Below are 17,500 nucleotides of genomic sequence, written 5' to 3'. Positions count from 1 at the left end.
TGTGAGCATGATCTGAAAAGGTGTGAAAAAAATATTTGATATAAGATAGCAGCAAGACATATTGCTCAAACCTTGCTTTCCTTTTTTTTAAAAAAAAAAAAAAAACATGACTGCACCAAATATTTCATTCTTTCTTTATTGAATAAGCTGAATATGAGCCAATAAAGACATATACAGCCCATCTACAGTCAGGACAGCATTTTAAGAGACATGTCCTCAAGTCCAAATCAGGTTTATGAGCACATCTCATAAAATTAGAGCAGGTCATTAAGCTGATAAAATAATGCTGAGTCGGAGTATTGAGCTGAGGGTTTGCAATGTGCAAGAAGTCAAACAGTATATGGGTTAAAAGGAGCCCTCACATAGCGAACACATCTATCTCATACTGAGCTTTCGTTTCTGCTGAGCTAGGATAAACGCTTACTAATCCAACAGGCCAAGGGCAAAGTGAGAGAGCGAGATGGAGAGAAAGAGAAGGAAATAAGAATAGATTATTTGTTCCACAAGCTGAATATCAAGTGCTGAACCCAAAGCCCTACAGGGACACTGATAAAGCAGAGGGACGTTTTTATAGACAGTCCACTTATTCCTGTCCCCACCGCACACAGAAAGAACGATAACTCTCTATGCCTCCTGGGCAGAGCGCTGAAAGGGCCGGAGGGAAAAACCTTTCACCACTTTAATTGATCAAGAAGAAGCCTGATAAAGGGGACCGTCCTGAATCACAGCACAAAGGGAAGGCCGTTTAGGGGAAGAGTAAAATATGACTCATTATGTAGACTCATTGTATGGTATTAACTGTACATTTGCTTTTTAAAGGACGGTTATTATTATGCATGACCTTTGAGGTAGGGCATTTCTTTTCTTTTTTTTTTTTTTAAAGTGCATATTCTGCAGTCTGTGTTAACTCTGGGACGAATTGGTGCCAGAGGGAGACATTTTTTCTCAAGGCTCATAAAGAAACGTATATGAATAAATTATGTAAATGAAATTGGTGCAAAATAAATAAATAATCAAATAAAAATAAATTTAAAAAAATATATAAATACATTAATAAATAGATAGATAGATAGATAGATAGATAGATAGATAGATAGATAGATAGATAGATAGATAGATAGATAGATAGATAGATACAAATAAATAAATAAATAAATAAATAAATAAATAAATAAATAAACAATAGATAGATAGATAGATAGATAGATAGATAGATAGATAGATAGATAGATAGATAGAAATATATACATAAATAAAATAAAATAAATAAATAAATAAATAAATAAATAAATAAATAAATAAATGAGGTTTCAGCTAGTTAAACAAAAAAAAACCCAAAATGGTAGAGAAACACTTTCCATCAATGTATTTAAAAAAAGCAAATACAGTTCTAATAGTTATAACAATTAATTTATAATTAATTTAATTACAAACAAATCTCTCTTGACTAATCTCACTACTACCATTCATTCACAGGCTCTTTCGCCTCTGACGCTTTGCGCCACGCCCCTTTTGTAAACTTTGCACGAATCACAGGCCTGGGTTAGGAGGTCGTATTTGCATACGGGGCGCGCACTTGTTCAACCCTCTGAAAAACTTTTCGACCAACCACAGGCTGAGTTTAGGGTGGGAGATTCGCATACACGCATGCGCACAACGAGCGCTTCCGAAGCGCGGGACTTCCAGTGTTCGGATGAGAGCTGCGTGTTGTCAGCATTGCCGAGGTAAAAGTCTTAAAAGTACATTTTGTGTTGTGGCAAATAAATTAGTTAAATAAAATGATTTTTTATATTATCCAGTGCGTTCAGAATGCCGCATATTGACATGTTGTGTCTTGTCTTTCACTTTAGCTGAGGAGATGCTAGCTAGGTAAACACATACTAGCTCATACAGTTCAAAAGTATTCGGCCACACTTGGCGTTAAAACCAAGAAACTGAAACTAACTTCCTTTGGATTATGTGCCATGAATTTATACAAAACAAACAAACAAACAAAACACCCCAAAGTATGTGTATGTGGGTAACGGGGATCAGTATTGTTGATATTTAAAGCAAGTTGCATTAAAAGTGTCACTTGATCACAAAATAAATACGCCTGTTTATATATACACCGATCAGCCATAACATTATGACCACCTGCCTAATATTGTGTTGGTCCCCCTTTTTGGTGCCAAAAACCGCCCTGACCCATCGAGGCATGGACTCCACTACATCCCTGAAGGTGTGCTATGGGATCTGGGACCAAGATGTTAGCAGCAGTTTCTTTTAGTCCTCGAAGTTGTGAGGTGGGACGTCCATGGGCCCTACCTTGCAACTTACTGGACTTAAAGGATATCTTTGATAGATGCTGTCCACTGCAGACCGGGAACACCTCCACAAGAGCTGCAGTTTTGGAGATTCTGTGATCCAGTGGTCTAGCCATCACAATTTGGCCCTTCATGAAACTTGCTCAAAACCTTACGCTTGTCCATTTTTCTTGCTTCTAACACATCAACTTTGAGGACAAAATGTTCACTTACTGCCTAATATATCCCACCCACTAACAGGTGCCATGATGAGGAGATCATCAGTCTTATTCACTTCACCTGTCAGTGCTCGTAATGTTATGGCTGATCGGTATATAAGTATATGTATGTATATATTATGCTATATATTAATTAATGGAACTTACCTAAACAAATCGTCTATCGCGAAGCCACAGAGCTCTAATTATCCCATGAAACAGTGGTGGTAGTAGCGCTCGGTTGCTGATTGGAAGATCAGGGTTCAAGCCCCAGCCCTGCCAATCTTCCACCTTTGGGCCCTTGAGCAAGGACCCTAACCCCCCTGCTCCAGGAGTGCTGCATCATGGCTGACCCTGTGCTCTGACCCCAACCCTCCAAGGATAGGATATGTGAAGAAAGAATTTCACTGTGCAGTAATGTTTATGTGACAGATAAAGGCAACTTAAATCCTTTAACTATACAAAATGGAAGGAATATGGCAGAACTGTGAGGTGGAGGAAGACATCCACCAAACACCAGTGACTGGATCTGCTCCTCACCCTGAGAACACTATCCCCATAGTGAAACATGGTGGTGGTAGCTGTGTAGTGTAATTTGAAATACATTGTGTGCTTGTGTACAGAACTGGTAGCTTTATCTCAAGTGAATCTCCTTGTATCTGCTTATTAGATACACACTTATATTGCCAAAAGTTTTGGGACAACCCTCCAAATCATTGCTTTTCAGGGGTTGGGCTCGGCCCCTTAGTTCCAGTGAAAGGAACTCTTAATGCTTCAGCTTCATACCAAGACATTTTGGACAATTTCATGCTCCAAACTTTGTGGGAACAGTTTGGGGATGACCCCTTCCTGTTCCAACATGACTGCACACCAGTGCACAAAGCAAGCTCCATAAAGACATGGATGAGTGAGTTTGGTGAGGAGGAACTTGACTGGCCTGCACAGAGTCCTGACCTCAACCTGATAGAACACCTTTGGGATGAATTAGAGTGGAGACTGTGAGCCAGACCTTCTCGTCCATCATCAGTGCCTGACCTCACAAATGCGCTTCTAGAGGAATGGTCAAAAAATTCCCATAAACACACTCCTAAACCTTGTGGAAGAGTTGAAGCTGTTATAGCTGTAAAGGGCGGGGCATCTCCATATTACATTCATGTGCATGTAAAGGCAGACGTCCCAAAACTTTATCTACATAAAGCATTAAAATCACAGTCATTGTGTTATACCTGGCCCTGTGTCATGTCAGTGTAGGATATTTAGCACCAAACCCTGACTTCCTACTTATTGATTTCCATGGACATGTAATGTGTTTGTTTGTTTAGGATCTTTCCCCCTTTTTTTTGTGAGCTCTAAGTTGTACCTAATGTTATTCATCCTGTGATACAAAAATCAATCAGGGTTTTTTTTTTTTCTCCAATGTTTTATTTAATCCCTGAATTAAAAGGATTCATGGGTAAGAAATTGACATTTGTTTACAAAAAAAGGGTGAAATCAAGCTAAATGTCTCACAGGATGGAGTGGGAATCGATCGGCTGCCTTCCTTTCAAATGTGCCAAAGTCATTTTTCTTTTTCCTCCTACGTGAGCTTTTGTTCGGCCAAGTCGGATTCATGACGTTCATTGTTTGTTTTGAGCAGCGCTTCGGTCTCTGTATTTAAACCGACTATAAATATAATAATCACAATGGGAAGGAAATCTCATTGCGAGGACTCTGATCAGATATGTCAAGAAATAATCCTTTAATTACTGAAACAAATTCACTTTTATAGTGTTTGGTTCAATTTTATTTTTCTGGCTGTTATTGACGTTTTATTTCATGCAAGTTAGGGAATAAACGTTTCCGCTGTAAAAGAAATGTAGTCGATGACGGTGATATGACACGCAGATACTGTTATCACCCTGAAATTTCCATTTAACAGGATATACGAGGTTTTGTTCCTCTCATTTTTATTTATTAATCAGTGTATTTAGCTGTTTGTAGTCTGCAAGGGATCTTGGTTCCTGTCTCACATTATAGCAGCTATAAATAGTAATTGTCTGTTAATAGTGAAACCGTGACTCAGATCATTATTGTTTTTTGCTGTACCGCTGTCATACTGGACACAGCGCACGCCGCTAATATTGTGGAAGAGTAATAAATCCATGCTTGTGTTATATTGACGAAGAATTGTTTTTGTTTTATTCCTGCAGTAACATGGAGGACGATTTCAGCCAGTCCCTCACTCCGCCCGTGTCTCCCTTTATGGACGAGGAGCTCGGAGACTCGTCCCTCGCTCGGCCGCCGTGCTTCTCTTGCGCTTTCGAGAAAGGCAGGGAAGATGCGCAGACTCTTTCGTCAGACGGCTACGTCGGCCGTGGCGTCCTAAAGAGGTACCAGAACAGCTGTAAGCTGATTTTTGTTGCTCAGTGCATTATGGGTAACTCCCTTACACACTGAATAACATCCTGCTATAACGCCCAGTCGTTACAATAATGTCTTGAATATTAAGGAGCAGCTAAAGGTCAGAGTATTTATATAAATTGACGGATATAAATAGTTGCACGTCTTCTTTAGGTTGCTGCTGAAGTTGGATCCGGCTCCCGCGGACTTCGAAGTAGACACCGTGGATTTGTTCGGCTTCTCCTGGGTGACAGAGACGGCGTTGCTGGAGTCCACTCAGCTTCTGTTTGGCTTGTTCAGGTGAGTGCAGATTGTGTGTGAGCGGGTGATTTGTGCGACTGCCATACCCGTCGGCTGTGTCTTAATTTCTCAATCTGTTCACTCCTTTCAGACAAAAAGTCTTCAGGCTGGAAACTCTGGTTCAGTCGAGCTCACACGATTTTGGTAAGCAGAATTACCCTCATGAGTCATTTAATCAGGTACACTTCCGTTGTAAACAATTACAGTCTCGCGTTCGTTCCTGTTGTCGGTCTTTTTCCCCCCTACCTCGTGTGTCAGTGTGGAAAGGGGCAACCGTAGGAGCCTCTGATTTTGGGCTGTGTACCATTCTCATCATAGCAGCGATACGTGGTAATGAGTGTATTAAGCCTGGCAGTGTTACTTGCGTTTTAATGAACAAGCATGTGCCTCTTTTACTGGAAATGAAGAAAACCCAATGCCCTGCCTCCTTCACTAGGACCGCTGACCATAAACCCATGATTATTTACCGGCTCATGCCTACCGTTTATAGACATTCAGTTAGCACAGGTGTGATCTATTCGCATCATCCAGCTTTTTCAGTCCTATATAGGTGTATAAATGAATGTCTGTCTATTTAAAAACGTTCTCATTAACGTCTCATCTTTCAGGTCAAGCAAGTAGCCTTCATTATGAAGCAGAGGAACTGAGGCAGCAGTGTGTGCAGTTTCTCACCTACATTAAAGTCTTTATTCACAGGTAACTCTTCACTTCTGTACAGATGTGAATATCCGTGTATCTGGGCAGTTAGATGTATCGCTAAAGTGGTGTCTAGGGTCTCGGGATGGGAAAAGTCTTCCTCTGTGTTAATCTCCTGCTGTCCTCAGGTATGTGGAGACACTGAACCCACCGGCGGAAGAGTTCTCCTCTCCGTTCTCACAGATGGAAGCGCACTTTCCGTCGACTTTAGTAGAGCAGCTGTTCAGCGTCACGTTGCTCATTGGCCGCCTTAAAGATTTACCGGCAAACGTCCAAAGCGCTTTCACCATCCATCACCAGGGAAAGGTACACAACTTGATGTTCTTAATAGAACGTTGGCCATATCAGGTTTAAGCTCTAAACCCGAGTGAACCCGAACACGTTCTGTAACGGTGGGGGTTCCTTTATCTTCGAGTGTTAAGAATTTTTTTTTTGTGCTCCTAAATGGAACATGTGTATTCATGAGAAGGCGATTGCACAATATGCTCGCTATAAAAATGGTTAATTAGCTGAGACCGCTGTTGCTCGGCAACTGTGAAATATGTTTGGCGAGCATGGTTTCAGATAGCTAATATCCAAAGCTAAGGATTTAGACAGCAAGTATACATAAGTCTTTTATATAAAAATAAAGGCACATTAGGTGAGCAAATAAGACACGTGCTAACTGCTGAACTGTGAACCAGTACAACGTTAATGTGAAATCTTCTCATAACCTCTGCGCTGTGTCACAATGCTGCACACTCTGAAGAAAGCGCTGTCTGCCCTCTTCCACATACATGAGCTCTCAGATGCCTGTGATTGGCTAGTGTTCTTGTAACTGACCGCGAGGAGTGAGAATTAATCGATCCCTCATGATCTCTGATGATAGGCTTCATGTTTGTTTAATATCACTGTATCCTCGGTCAGGCTTCAGATGAGCATGCTAATATTAGTATGTAGCTCTGAATAAATGAATTATCTTCCTTAGCAACTCTTCATATATTTTTTTTTTTTTTTTTTTTTGGGCTTTGGTAACTGCATCATTTCATTCTTCAGCTTTTCCCCCCATCATGGCATTTACTACACCTTCATTTGGACGTCCACTGGGCCATCCTGGAGATCCTGCACATTTTGGGACAGAAAATGACGGGTAATTTATCAAACTTTGGTGAATACGAGGTTGTCATGGCTAGAAATATGATTCCCTGTGTGGTGAGTGAAACTGTCCCTTTGGAGTCATTCTATTGGAAGAACCAACTTGTACACCGATCAGGCATAACATTATGAGCACGGATTTGAGCAAGTTTTGACCAAGGGCCAAATTGTGATGGCTAGACCACTGGATCAGAGCATCTCCAAAACTGCAGCTCTTGTGGAGTGTTCCCGGTCTGCAGTGGTCAGTATCTATCAAAAGTGGCCCAAAGAAGGAACAGTGGTGTACCGGCGACAGGGTCATTGGCAACCAAAGGTCATTGATGCACGTGGGGAGAGAAGGCTGGCAAATTGCTGGAGAAGTTAATGCTGGTTCTGATAGAAAGGTGTCAGAATACACAGTGCATGACAGGGCAGGGCTGTTTTGGCAGCAAAAAGGGGACCAGCACAATATTAGGCAGGTGGTCATAATGTTATGTCTGGTCGGTGTATAATTTTCCTTTTCCAGTTCAACATGATTAAGAAATATTTTTAAATGAAGTCAGTCTTTCTTTATGTTGTCTTCACAATGGGAGACAAAAAAAATGCCTGAAAAATCTAGGTAGCCTCTTTCATCTTGCTGAATCACAGTAGTTCTGCGGATGATCTGACTCGTCTGCTTTATCCACAGGTCAGGTTGTGTATGCGCATCAGTTTGTTGATCTAACAGGGGAAACTCTCACCAACGTCAGCCTGTTTGAAGATCACCTCAACAACCTGCTGTGTGACCTTATTACTCTGTCAATGAACAAGTACACCAAGGTGTGTGTGTGTGTGTTCAATGAGGTGTGAGCTTGGATTGGCCTCAGACTCTATTTGCAAGTGGATCCACTAACGGGCATTTTTTTTCTTTTAAATAAACCCAATGCTTTTGTGTATTTTCTAACATGAAAATATTTCTTTCTCCTTTACTCTAGGTGAGACCAACCGAGGCATTGATAAGCCATCATTATCAGTGTTTGTGCACTAAAGAGATTTGGATTCTCCTTATCCACTTTCTGGAGCACAGAAGTAAAACTCTACACACACAGGTACACACACCTACACCAATCCGGCATAACATTATGACCACCTGCCTAATATTGTGTTGATCCCCTATTTGCCACCAAAACAGCCCTGACCCGTCCTGCACTGTGTATTCTCACACCTTTCTATCAGAACCAGCATTAACTACTTCAGCAATCTGAGCAACAGTAGCTCGTCTGTTGGATCGGATCACACGGGCCAGCCTTCACTCCCCATGTCCATCAATGAGCCTTGGCTGTCCATGACCCTGTCGCCGGTTCATCACTTTTCCTTCCTTTTGACCACTTTTGATAGATACTGACCACTGCAGACCGGGAACACCTCCACAAGAGCTGCAGTTTTGGAGATGCTCTGATCCAGTGGTCTATCCATCACAATTTGGCCCTTCGTCAAACTCGCTCAAATCCTTACGCTTGTCCATTTTTCTTGTTTCTAACATCAACTTTGAGGACAAAATGTTCACCTGCTGCCTAAAATATCCCACCCACTAACAGGTGCCATGACGAGGAGATCATCAGTGTTATTCACTTCACCTCTCACTGCTCATAATGTTATGCCTGATTGGTGTTTATATGTACATAGTGTTTTTATTCATTCTGCTGAATGTGGGCTGATTTCTGCAAAGGGATTTCTGCTTTTTCCGCCTATTATTTCAGCACTGTTTTGAACGTGTTAACGTTGGTCAGTAAAGGCCATATTTGGGTAGATTTGCAGTCAAAGCTGCCTAAAAGCTTTAACTGGTGTCTAAAATCTGTAAACAACAAAAGTCCTCCTGAGAATTCATCGCTGGTAGGCTAATTTTCCGGTGCTAAAATAACCACAAGAATGGACGATGGCAGCGTGTTGCAGGCTGTCCTGCAGTCTCTTTAATAAGCTTCAGCTGGTTCCGAATGCAGTTCCTGCGCCCTACCAGGAAAAGAAATGTGCAGCATATTAACCCGCTCAGATTCACTCTACATCATGTGCCTGTTAAGCTCCATATTAAATATAGCCATGTTTATTACATTTAAAGCTTTACGTAATGATACAGAGAATTTTTCTATAGATCAACATGTGATCTTTTTCTTTTTGTTCACACTTTGTGAGTTCAGGTGTCATATCAATCGATCTTGGGAGTGCTGACCACTGGCCAGTTACAATGCTTGGAAGACTAGGGCACAGCAGCTGGACAAAATGCTTTGAATGCAATTGAATAGCAGCCAGTCGAGGTTTCCAGTGATCTCCACATCACTGGTTTGCTAACCCTCAGTAATATCAGCTAGCAAACCTAGCCAGTTTTACCAGTGCCTGTTGTAGGCAGGTAGACCAATGACTGGGGGGAAAAACAGATCTGACTTTCTAATGGAAACCTCATGATATACATGATGTGTGTTGTTTTCGCAGTCGTTTTGGGGCTATGTGAATGCACTGCTCCAGTCCAACCTGAAGGGGGTGCCATCGGGTGCTGCAACACACTGTAAGGATGTGTCGGGCTTCACATGGTGGCTGATCACACACCTCGCTCTGCTTGGAATGTACAACCATAACGGAGTGCTTCAAAATGAGGTAAGACATGGACAAGTTGAAGATTAAATATCCACTGATCAGGCATAACATTACGACCACCTGCCTAATATTGGGTCAGTCCCCTTTTTGCTGCCAAAACAGCCCTGACCTGTTGAGGCATGGAGGCCACTAGATCCCTGAAGGTGTGCTGTGGTATCTGGCACCAAGACTTTAGCAGCACATCCTTTAAGTCCTGTATGTTGCGAGGTAGGGCTTCCATACTTACAGGACTTAAAGGATACTTTTGATAGATACTGACCACTGCAGACCACAAGAGCTCCAGTTTTGGAGATGCTCTGATCCAGTGGTCTAGCCATCACAATTTGGGCCTTGTCAAACTCGCTCAAATCCTTTACGCTTGCCCATTTTTCCTGCTTCTAACACATCAACTTTGAGGACAAAATGTTCACTTACTGCCTAATATATCCCACCCACTAACAGGTGCCATGATGAGGAGATAGTCAGTCTTATTCACGTCACCTGTCTGTGGTCATAATGATATGCCTGATCTGTGTATGTTATATAACGTTATTGTTCTTCTTTAATATTTTGTGTATCTTCCTTTGTATCATTTGGTCTTAATAGGATTCTCCTCAACTCCAGACAAATTTCTGCAAAGCTTATTATAATTGTGAATAAATAAGGACTAAAAGACACAGGACACAATGACCCAGTTTACTTTTTATTAGTTTACAGTCGCACTTCATATTGCCGAACATCTATAAAACAAGTTAGCTCCCGTTATCCTTAATCTATCAACCAGACTCCTGTGTGTGTCTCTCTCTCTCTCTCTCTCTCTCTCTCTCTCTCTCTCTCTCTCTCTCTCTCTCTCTCTCTTGAAGTCAGTAAGACAGAATAACGGAGCTTGTCAAGCTACAGAGAAAGCAGAAAGCATGAAAAGTTCTCTCTCCTGTGGCAGGAAACTGACTGTTACAAAGCACTGACACTGGAGACTGTGAAGTTCCCTGACGGAAAATGTAACATAAGCCGACTGATATGCTGTTATAGAAAATCAGCGCTATGGTATAATGAAGTATAACGAATAAATGATCTAAACACACGCACATGCTTTATAGGCATCATAGGCAAGTTATCCTGTTTTATTATAAAGTTCTTTTCTCTCTATACACACTCGCTACACCTGGTTCAGTAGTGGCTCATAAACCCTTTATAGTGCACCAAATCCTCTTATTTTATCCATTATCATCTTGTTTTGTGGGTTTTATTCGTGTGTAACTTGTTTAGATACCAATGAAAGATTTCATTTGTATTGCAGAAACAGCTGGATGACAACTGGAGTTTTGTGTGTGACCTGCTGAAGTCCAGCTGTGATGTAAAGGTGTGTTTATTGCGACACCCCTATTGTCCTATACCTCTTGCATTTAATTGCATTAAATAGTTGAGTAATCATGTATAGTTTTGCAGTAAACTTTCAACGTCATACAGTTTACCTCATCTGAGGTCAGTATTAGTTTGGAGGCTGGCGCTGTGGTCCTGCGTATTGGCTACAGTGGCATTACCCCTAGAGCCTGTGCTCTACATTTACTCATTTTTTAATCTTTTAAAGAACACATTGTGGAGTATCAGCAAAATAAGCATTCATCAGCGCTGTGGTTTTTATGTTTATATTATGCACCAACTTTACACTATATTGCCAAAAGTTTTGGGACGTCTGCCTTTACATGCACATGAATGTGATAAGGAGTTGACCCCGCCCTTTAAACCTATAACAGCTTCAAATCTTCTGGTGTGTTTATGGAATTTTTTAGACCATTCCTCTAGAAGCGCATTTGTGAGGTCAGGCACTGATGTTGGACGAGAAGTCCTGGCTCTCAGTCTCCGCTCTAATTCATCCCAAAGGTGTTCTATGGGGTTGAGGTCAGGACTCTGTGCAGGCCAGTCAAGTTCCTCCACACCAAACTCATCCATGTCTTTATGGACCTTGCTTTGGTCACTGGTGTGCAGTCATGTTGGAACAGGAAGGGGTCATCCCCAAACGGTTCCCACAAAGTTGGGAGCATGAAATTGTCCAAAATGTCTCAGTATGTTGAAGCTTTAAGAGTTCCTTTCACTGGAACTAAGAGGCCGAGCTCAACCCCTGAAAAACAACACCTGAATTCAATGATTTGGAGGGGTGTCCCAAAACTTTTGCCAATATATTGTACATTGAGGGTGGTGTGTGTCCATGTGTGTACATCCATTCAGGCGGTGGTTCAGGAGGAGCAGATGCGGATGTACGCGCATTGCTGTCTGACTCTCAGTATGGTGTGGGTACCCAGCCTCAGCGCCATCAACACACTCTGGGATTTTTTCAGTAAAAACCTGGTGCGTCACACCTTATTAAACTTTAGTATGCTTTTAATTGCTTAGTTTATGTTTTTTTTTTTTTTAATTGTCTCTTTTGGTATGTCTGCAGAATGGATCGTTCTCAGTACCCTGGTTAGGTGTGTCTGGATTGGCCAGCATTGGCTCCACCCCTCTAGCTCTGTTGGAACAGGCTAAGAGTTGCTGTAGCCCCGCCCCACTGAACTCCACTAATCACACCAACCTCTACCGCTCCAACAATTCCTTCCTTATTTTCCTGCGGATGCTCGCGCTGCACCTGAAGCAGGAAAATGGCGCCCCCTGGAGGCAGATCAAGGGCAGGTCAGTGTGTGTGTGTCTGTCTGTCTGTCTCTGTGTCTGTCTGCTAGTTTGTGTGTGTGTGTTTGGAATGGAATAAATCTGCATAATGACTTCCTGCTGTTCGGAACGTGAAACACACACGAAGGCTAATTAGCTAACGAGCGTGGCGGTTAATTCTCCTTAACGAAGACGCTCGCTTCTCCAGCAGCACCGGGGCGGGAGCCGAGCTGGTCAGGATCCAGCACACACACGCACATACACACACACACATACACACAGAGCCTGCGGCGGAGCGTGGGTCGGGGTGTGTGTGTGTGCATGTGTGGCATTAATAAGACCAGCAGGGAGAGTGTGTTCAGTTCTGACTCTAGTATCTGCAGCATCTGTTCATCTGTGGAGAAAAGCTGTTTGGGATAAACAAACAGAAATAAACACATAAACAGATAAGCAAACAGACAGACAGGTGGGCCAAAAAATAAATAAATAGATGATGTTTCTCAATCAGTGTCCGGCACAGACAGAGGGGTAAATATACAGTTCTATTGTGTTGTACTAGAAACGAAACAATTTTCTCCATACACGAATGTAAACCTTGTGTAGCATCAAGTTTATCACATTATTTATGACAAAATGTCCTCATAATCGGGCAAAAAGTCATGATGCAGGGTTGCGACTCTTATGTTATGTCTACATTACATGTGGGGATGTGGTGAGCTTAGTGGTTAAGGTGTTGGACTGCTGATCAGAAGGTTGTGAGTTCGACTCCCATGTCCAAGAAGCTGGGCCCCTGAGCAAGGCCCTTAACCCTCAATCACTCAGTTGTATAAAATGCAAGAGTTCTTTCATTACCATGGGGTTGCACAAGTTTATCAATCTCACTTAGCTGGTTTACAGACCAATCCAGGCTCGTTTTAGGTTAACATGACAGAATATCCTCCTAGATGCTGCTGTAGACTGAACTGTCTATCCAAAAGAAAGGCTGCTTGTGAAGCTCTAATGGACATGCTGCACACTCTGTGTTTCCAAAGCTCTAGATCATCCACGTTAACATTTGTAGTTTAACTGACCAGTCAGCTCTACCCCCCTTCGGGTCTGTTACCTTCACCAAGTGTGTGAGATGACACTCCGATTTAGAGTTTGATAAGTGATATAAACAGTGAGTGGTGTGCACTCAGTCTGTCGGATCACTGTGTATCAGCGTCTGCGGGGGACCGTATTGATTTTCGAGCCCCCTCCCACAGCTGCGGTGAGGGATGTGTGTTTCTGTGTGTGTTTGTGCGTGAATGTCTGTAGAGCTACAGCAGTGTGGTGTGTCTCCACTGTTTCTGACATTTAACATGATCTTTAAAGCCATTTAACCCTCCTGCCCTGGAGGATCTTTCTCTCTCTCTCTCTCTCTCTCTCTTTATCTCTTTCTCTCTCACTCACTCTCTTTCTCTCTCTCTCTCTCTCTCTCTCTCTCTCTCACACACACACACACTCTGTTCAGTACGTGCCCCGTCAAACACATTTACATACATGCTCTCAAACACACACACACACGTTACACACACATTTTTGCACACTTTCCATGTCTCTTTCTGTTGCCTCTTCTCTTATCCTAATTTTCTGTCTGTAATCATCCTCCCCTTCTTCCTTTTGATCTCTGTCTATTTTTTGCTTGTCTCTCTGTCTCACACTCTTACTCATTTTCTCACTCTCTTTCCCTGTAAAACATATATCTCTGTCTCTCTCTCTCTATCTCTCTCTCTCCCTGTAGAATCTACTCTAAGTTCCACGAGCGTCGCATGGCGGAGCTGTCCGAGAGCGGACTACATCACTTCTTGCTCCTCTTCCTGGTTCTGTCGCTGTGCGCTGATCTGGAGGATGCCACAGGCCGTGCCTTCGATCTTCTAGCCCTACGGTTGCCTGCGGCAACAGCAGTGATGTCATGGCGGGGTCGTCTGGCTCTGCTGCTCGGGTTCGTGGAGCGCGGTGTGGACTTGGGTGGGGTGGCTGCAAGGATCTCCACCTGCTTCAGCAGCGCAGCACGAGAGTTTTACCTTAAGACTACGCCTGTGCCGAGGAGGGCAGAGCTGTGGCGCTTAATCTCTGCCTACTTGGAAGGTGTGGGTCAGGTGTGGCAGAGCAGCGCCACCTTGTGTCTGTCTGAGGAGAAGCTGATTAACGAAGGGTTTGGCCTGCTGCTACCTGCCTGTGGCGCTAAAGAGCTTGACACAGCGCTTGACTTCCTACAGGTGGCACTGACACAGTTACGGTGAGTACACACACACACACACACACACACACACACAGGGGTTTACTGTAGGGTCAGTAGTATCAGTCAGTTAGTGAGATTCTGATTAGCCACTGCAAGACAGGTCACAGAGGCAACTTGACTCCTCTCTCACACACACACACACACACACGCACAATCATGAATGGGAATGTGATGAGCACCATTAGAGTTTGATTGGCTCTTGGTCGGAGGCGTGTGCATCAATCATCGGTCACACTTTCCTTCCACGCTCTCTAATCAAGCTAAAGATTTGGGAAGCCCACGTAATACTCTGCCCCCTTAATTACGCATTAATTGCGTTGGTGGTAACGCATTCATCAAAACGATACAGACTTCATTTGTATGATCGCATAGCATAGTGAGAGCATTTTACAAACCTGGTCAGTGTGATGAGCCCCGGCTGTGACCCAGGGTCTGTTAAAGCGTGCCAACGAGACACGGTTCATTACAGCCAGCCGTAGGAGCTCAGATTCTCAGCTCTAATTCTTATTCTTTAAATATTAGACATATTTGGTAACTAGTATCAGGTTGGGACCAATCACAGGAGACCATAAAGCTTTGCTTGCTAAACACTTCTCAAACATTAAATTATAGAGCAAAACAGCAGATGCAGTATTAGGCATGTTTATTAGTTACTGTGATGCATCAGCACATCCACCATATTGGAGAGGACGAGGTTTAATGGCTACTCGTTCTGAATATCCCATGTTGTGATGTTCGGTGATCTAGTGCCACTTCATAAGCTGGTTTTCAAAACATAATGTCCCTGAATGAGAACCAGAAACCGTAGCCATTTGCTGAGACTGTTTTTAAAAAAATGGCGTGAATATTGGACTACTGAATATTTAAAACCTCATATCTAGGCACTATATTTCTCGGTGTTTAATGGACATTGCGAAGGCAGCTGACCTGAGCTCTGGCCTGAGGTTTTTAGAGGTACAATGAATTGCTTGCACATAAATGTGAATCGGTTTGGAAATTGCTGTGGAAAACAGTTATTCAATCACGATGATGCTTGGGCATTGGTGAGATCATTTTAATAAGAAACGTTTATCTAGGTGAGTGAGAATGTCAAAGCAGGAAGTGACCGAGCTGTCGGCTAGCGCGATCCATCAACAAGTAAAGAGGGAGAGATCTTATAGCAGGGTTTTGTGTGTTTACCAACATGAACGAGTTCAGTAGAGCAAAAGTGTGGCTGCTTTTGTTTCACCAGCAAGGGGAGGATTAAGAAGGGGTCTCAGGTGGTGTGTGTGTGTGTGTGTGTGTGTGTGAGAGAGAGAGAGAGAGAGAGAGAGAGAGAGTGTGAGAGAGAGAGACGTGATGCACTGTGGAGGGATTAAGAAGCATGTGTGTAGTAAAGGATTAAGATGGTGTGCGCATGTGTGTGTATGGTTGATGGATGTGAAAGGGCCATTCCAGAGCAGTAAACGAGTCTAATGAGTTCAGACGATAATCGATTGGCTGAAAAGGCTGTGTGTGTGTGTGTGTGTGTGTGTGTGTGTGTGTGTGTGTGTGTGTGTGTGTGTGATACTAGCCCTCTTGCTTCAAGGCTGAATGACAACACGGGAGGATCATCGCCATTCAAAATGAGATTACAGATCCTTCAGCCGCTTAGCCGCACTAATGCTAACCATCCAGAGAGAGACAGGATGAGGGGGGAATAAATAGCGAAAATGCCCTGATGTGTCTTGTAAGCTGTCCTCTCATAACTGCTGGGGAAAAAAAGAAAAAGAGTAAACAGAGTGAGGAGATTTATTGATAAACACTAAACATTATTCTGATCTGCTAATTAGTGTCTCATTAAATTACGAACCTAACATTAGAGGTGTGTGAGCGTGATCTATGCGTAGAAGTTGCTTTGAGTTTTGATCGACAGCGTGAGGGAGTGGTGATGTATTTATATTGGTGATTGATGAATCACCAATATAGAATAATGTAGTATCCAGTAAAGTCGAATAATGTAGTATCCAATAAAGTATCCAGCTTGTCTCATGGAAGTTCCACAATATTAAATGTAACTGGAAATGGATAAAAAAGAACGATGGGTTTAATTAATGATTCGTAACGAGCATGTCTCATGAGACTCGTACCATATGTCTTTCAGTGATCTGGGGGTGTGATTATCATATTGTGAATATTTTGTGCTGGTTGTTTGTGTTTATGTTTACACTGTGTGTATAAACGACGCTCTTTGTGTCTGTTTCCACTGCAGGAGGGTGCAGCAGTGTTCACAAAGTGTCAGTCCAGCTCTTCCTCTCAGTGTGGTTAAAGAGCGCCACCTTGCGGTTGCGGTCACTCTGTGGACTCACTTCCTGCCGTTCCTGCGCACACTGAGAATCTCACAAACTCCACCAGAAGAACTAGCGCACGCCGCTGCAGGTCAAATCTCTGTTATGTCTGATTACAGTGATACATGTGATATTTATAATGAAGGACGCAGTTATTTTGAGTGTGTGATGCAAGGCCAGCTGTCTTCTGAGTGTCCTTATTGTGCAGTGAGTGTCCTGTGTCCTCCTCAGAGCAGGCTACATCACAATTCTACATACCATATATAGGGAACATGGAGGACATTATTCTACATGGAGGACATTATTCTACATGGAGGACATTATTCTACATGGAGGACATTATTCCTGTCGTTGTGACCGATGTCAAATATATAGTTGTTTTTTTTTTTACCATTAATTATGTGGTTTCTTCGTCTCGTTCTTCTAGGCTTTACTTTGTTAGCGATGGATTTGCCTAACTCCGCCCCTCATGATCTTCAGCCCCGCCCACTCCTGGCCATGATCCAATGCTTTGGCTGGGATGAGATGCTTCGGCCCCTACTGGTGACACGCTACCTCAACACCCTGCTGCAGAATGAGTACTTTCTTTCTTTCTTTCTTTCTTTCTTTCTTTCTTTCTGTCTGTCTGTCTTTCTGTCTTTCTGTCTGTCTGTCTGTCTGTCTGTCTGTCTGTCTGTCTGTCTGTCTGTC

The 17,500-nt window shown here is 42.8% G+C and overlaps 1 protein-coding gene across 2 annotated transcripts in view; it reads left to right on the top strand.

The window, feature by feature from the left end:
- The first annotated feature begins 1,625 nt into the window (after positions 1–1,625).
- Positions 1,626–17,500, top strand: part of mms22l (MMS22-like, DNA repair protein) — a 25,522-nt gene continuing 9,647 nt past the window's right edge. For both annotated transcript variants that reach the window (XM_058418200.1, XM_058418199.1), the window contains exons 1-16: positions 1,626–1,724; positions 4,693–4,872; positions 5,057–5,182; positions 5,274–5,326; positions 5,791–5,878; positions 6,007–6,184; positions 6,914–7,007; positions 7,680–7,810; positions 7,966–8,079; positions 9,458–9,619; positions 10,896–10,958; positions 11,825–11,944; positions 12,036–12,265; positions 14,004–14,501; positions 16,735–16,901; positions 17,238–17,388. In XM_058418200.1, coding sequence (XP_058274183.1) covers positions 1,648–1,724; positions 4,693–4,872; positions 5,057–5,182; positions 5,274–5,326; positions 5,791–5,878; positions 6,007–6,184; positions 6,914–7,007; positions 7,680–7,810; positions 7,966–8,079; positions 9,458–9,619; positions 10,896–10,958; positions 11,825–11,944; positions 12,036–12,265; positions 14,004–14,501; positions 16,735–16,901; positions 17,238–17,388 — 2,432 coding nt within the window. In that variant the 5' untranslated portion in view covers positions 1,626–1,647. The remainder of the gene's footprint in view (positions 1,725–4,692; positions 4,873–5,056; positions 5,183–5,273; positions 5,327–5,790; positions 5,879–6,006; positions 6,185–6,913; positions 7,008–7,679; positions 7,811–7,965; positions 8,080–9,457; positions 9,620–10,895; positions 10,959–11,824; positions 11,945–12,035; positions 12,266–14,003; positions 14,502–16,734; positions 16,902–17,237; positions 17,389–17,500) is intronic.

Source organism: Hemibagrus wyckioides, linkage group LG20 (genome assembly GCF_019097595.1).
Source record: "Hemibagrus wyckioides isolate EC202008001 linkage group LG20, SWU_Hwy_1.0, whole genome shotgun sequence".
Classification (NCBI taxonomy): Eukaryota; Metazoa; Chordata; class Actinopteri; order Siluriformes; family Bagridae; genus Hemibagrus; species Hemibagrus wyckioides.
Note: the sequence above shows the minus strand (reverse complement) of the source record. Positions and strands in the feature narration are given on the sequence as shown.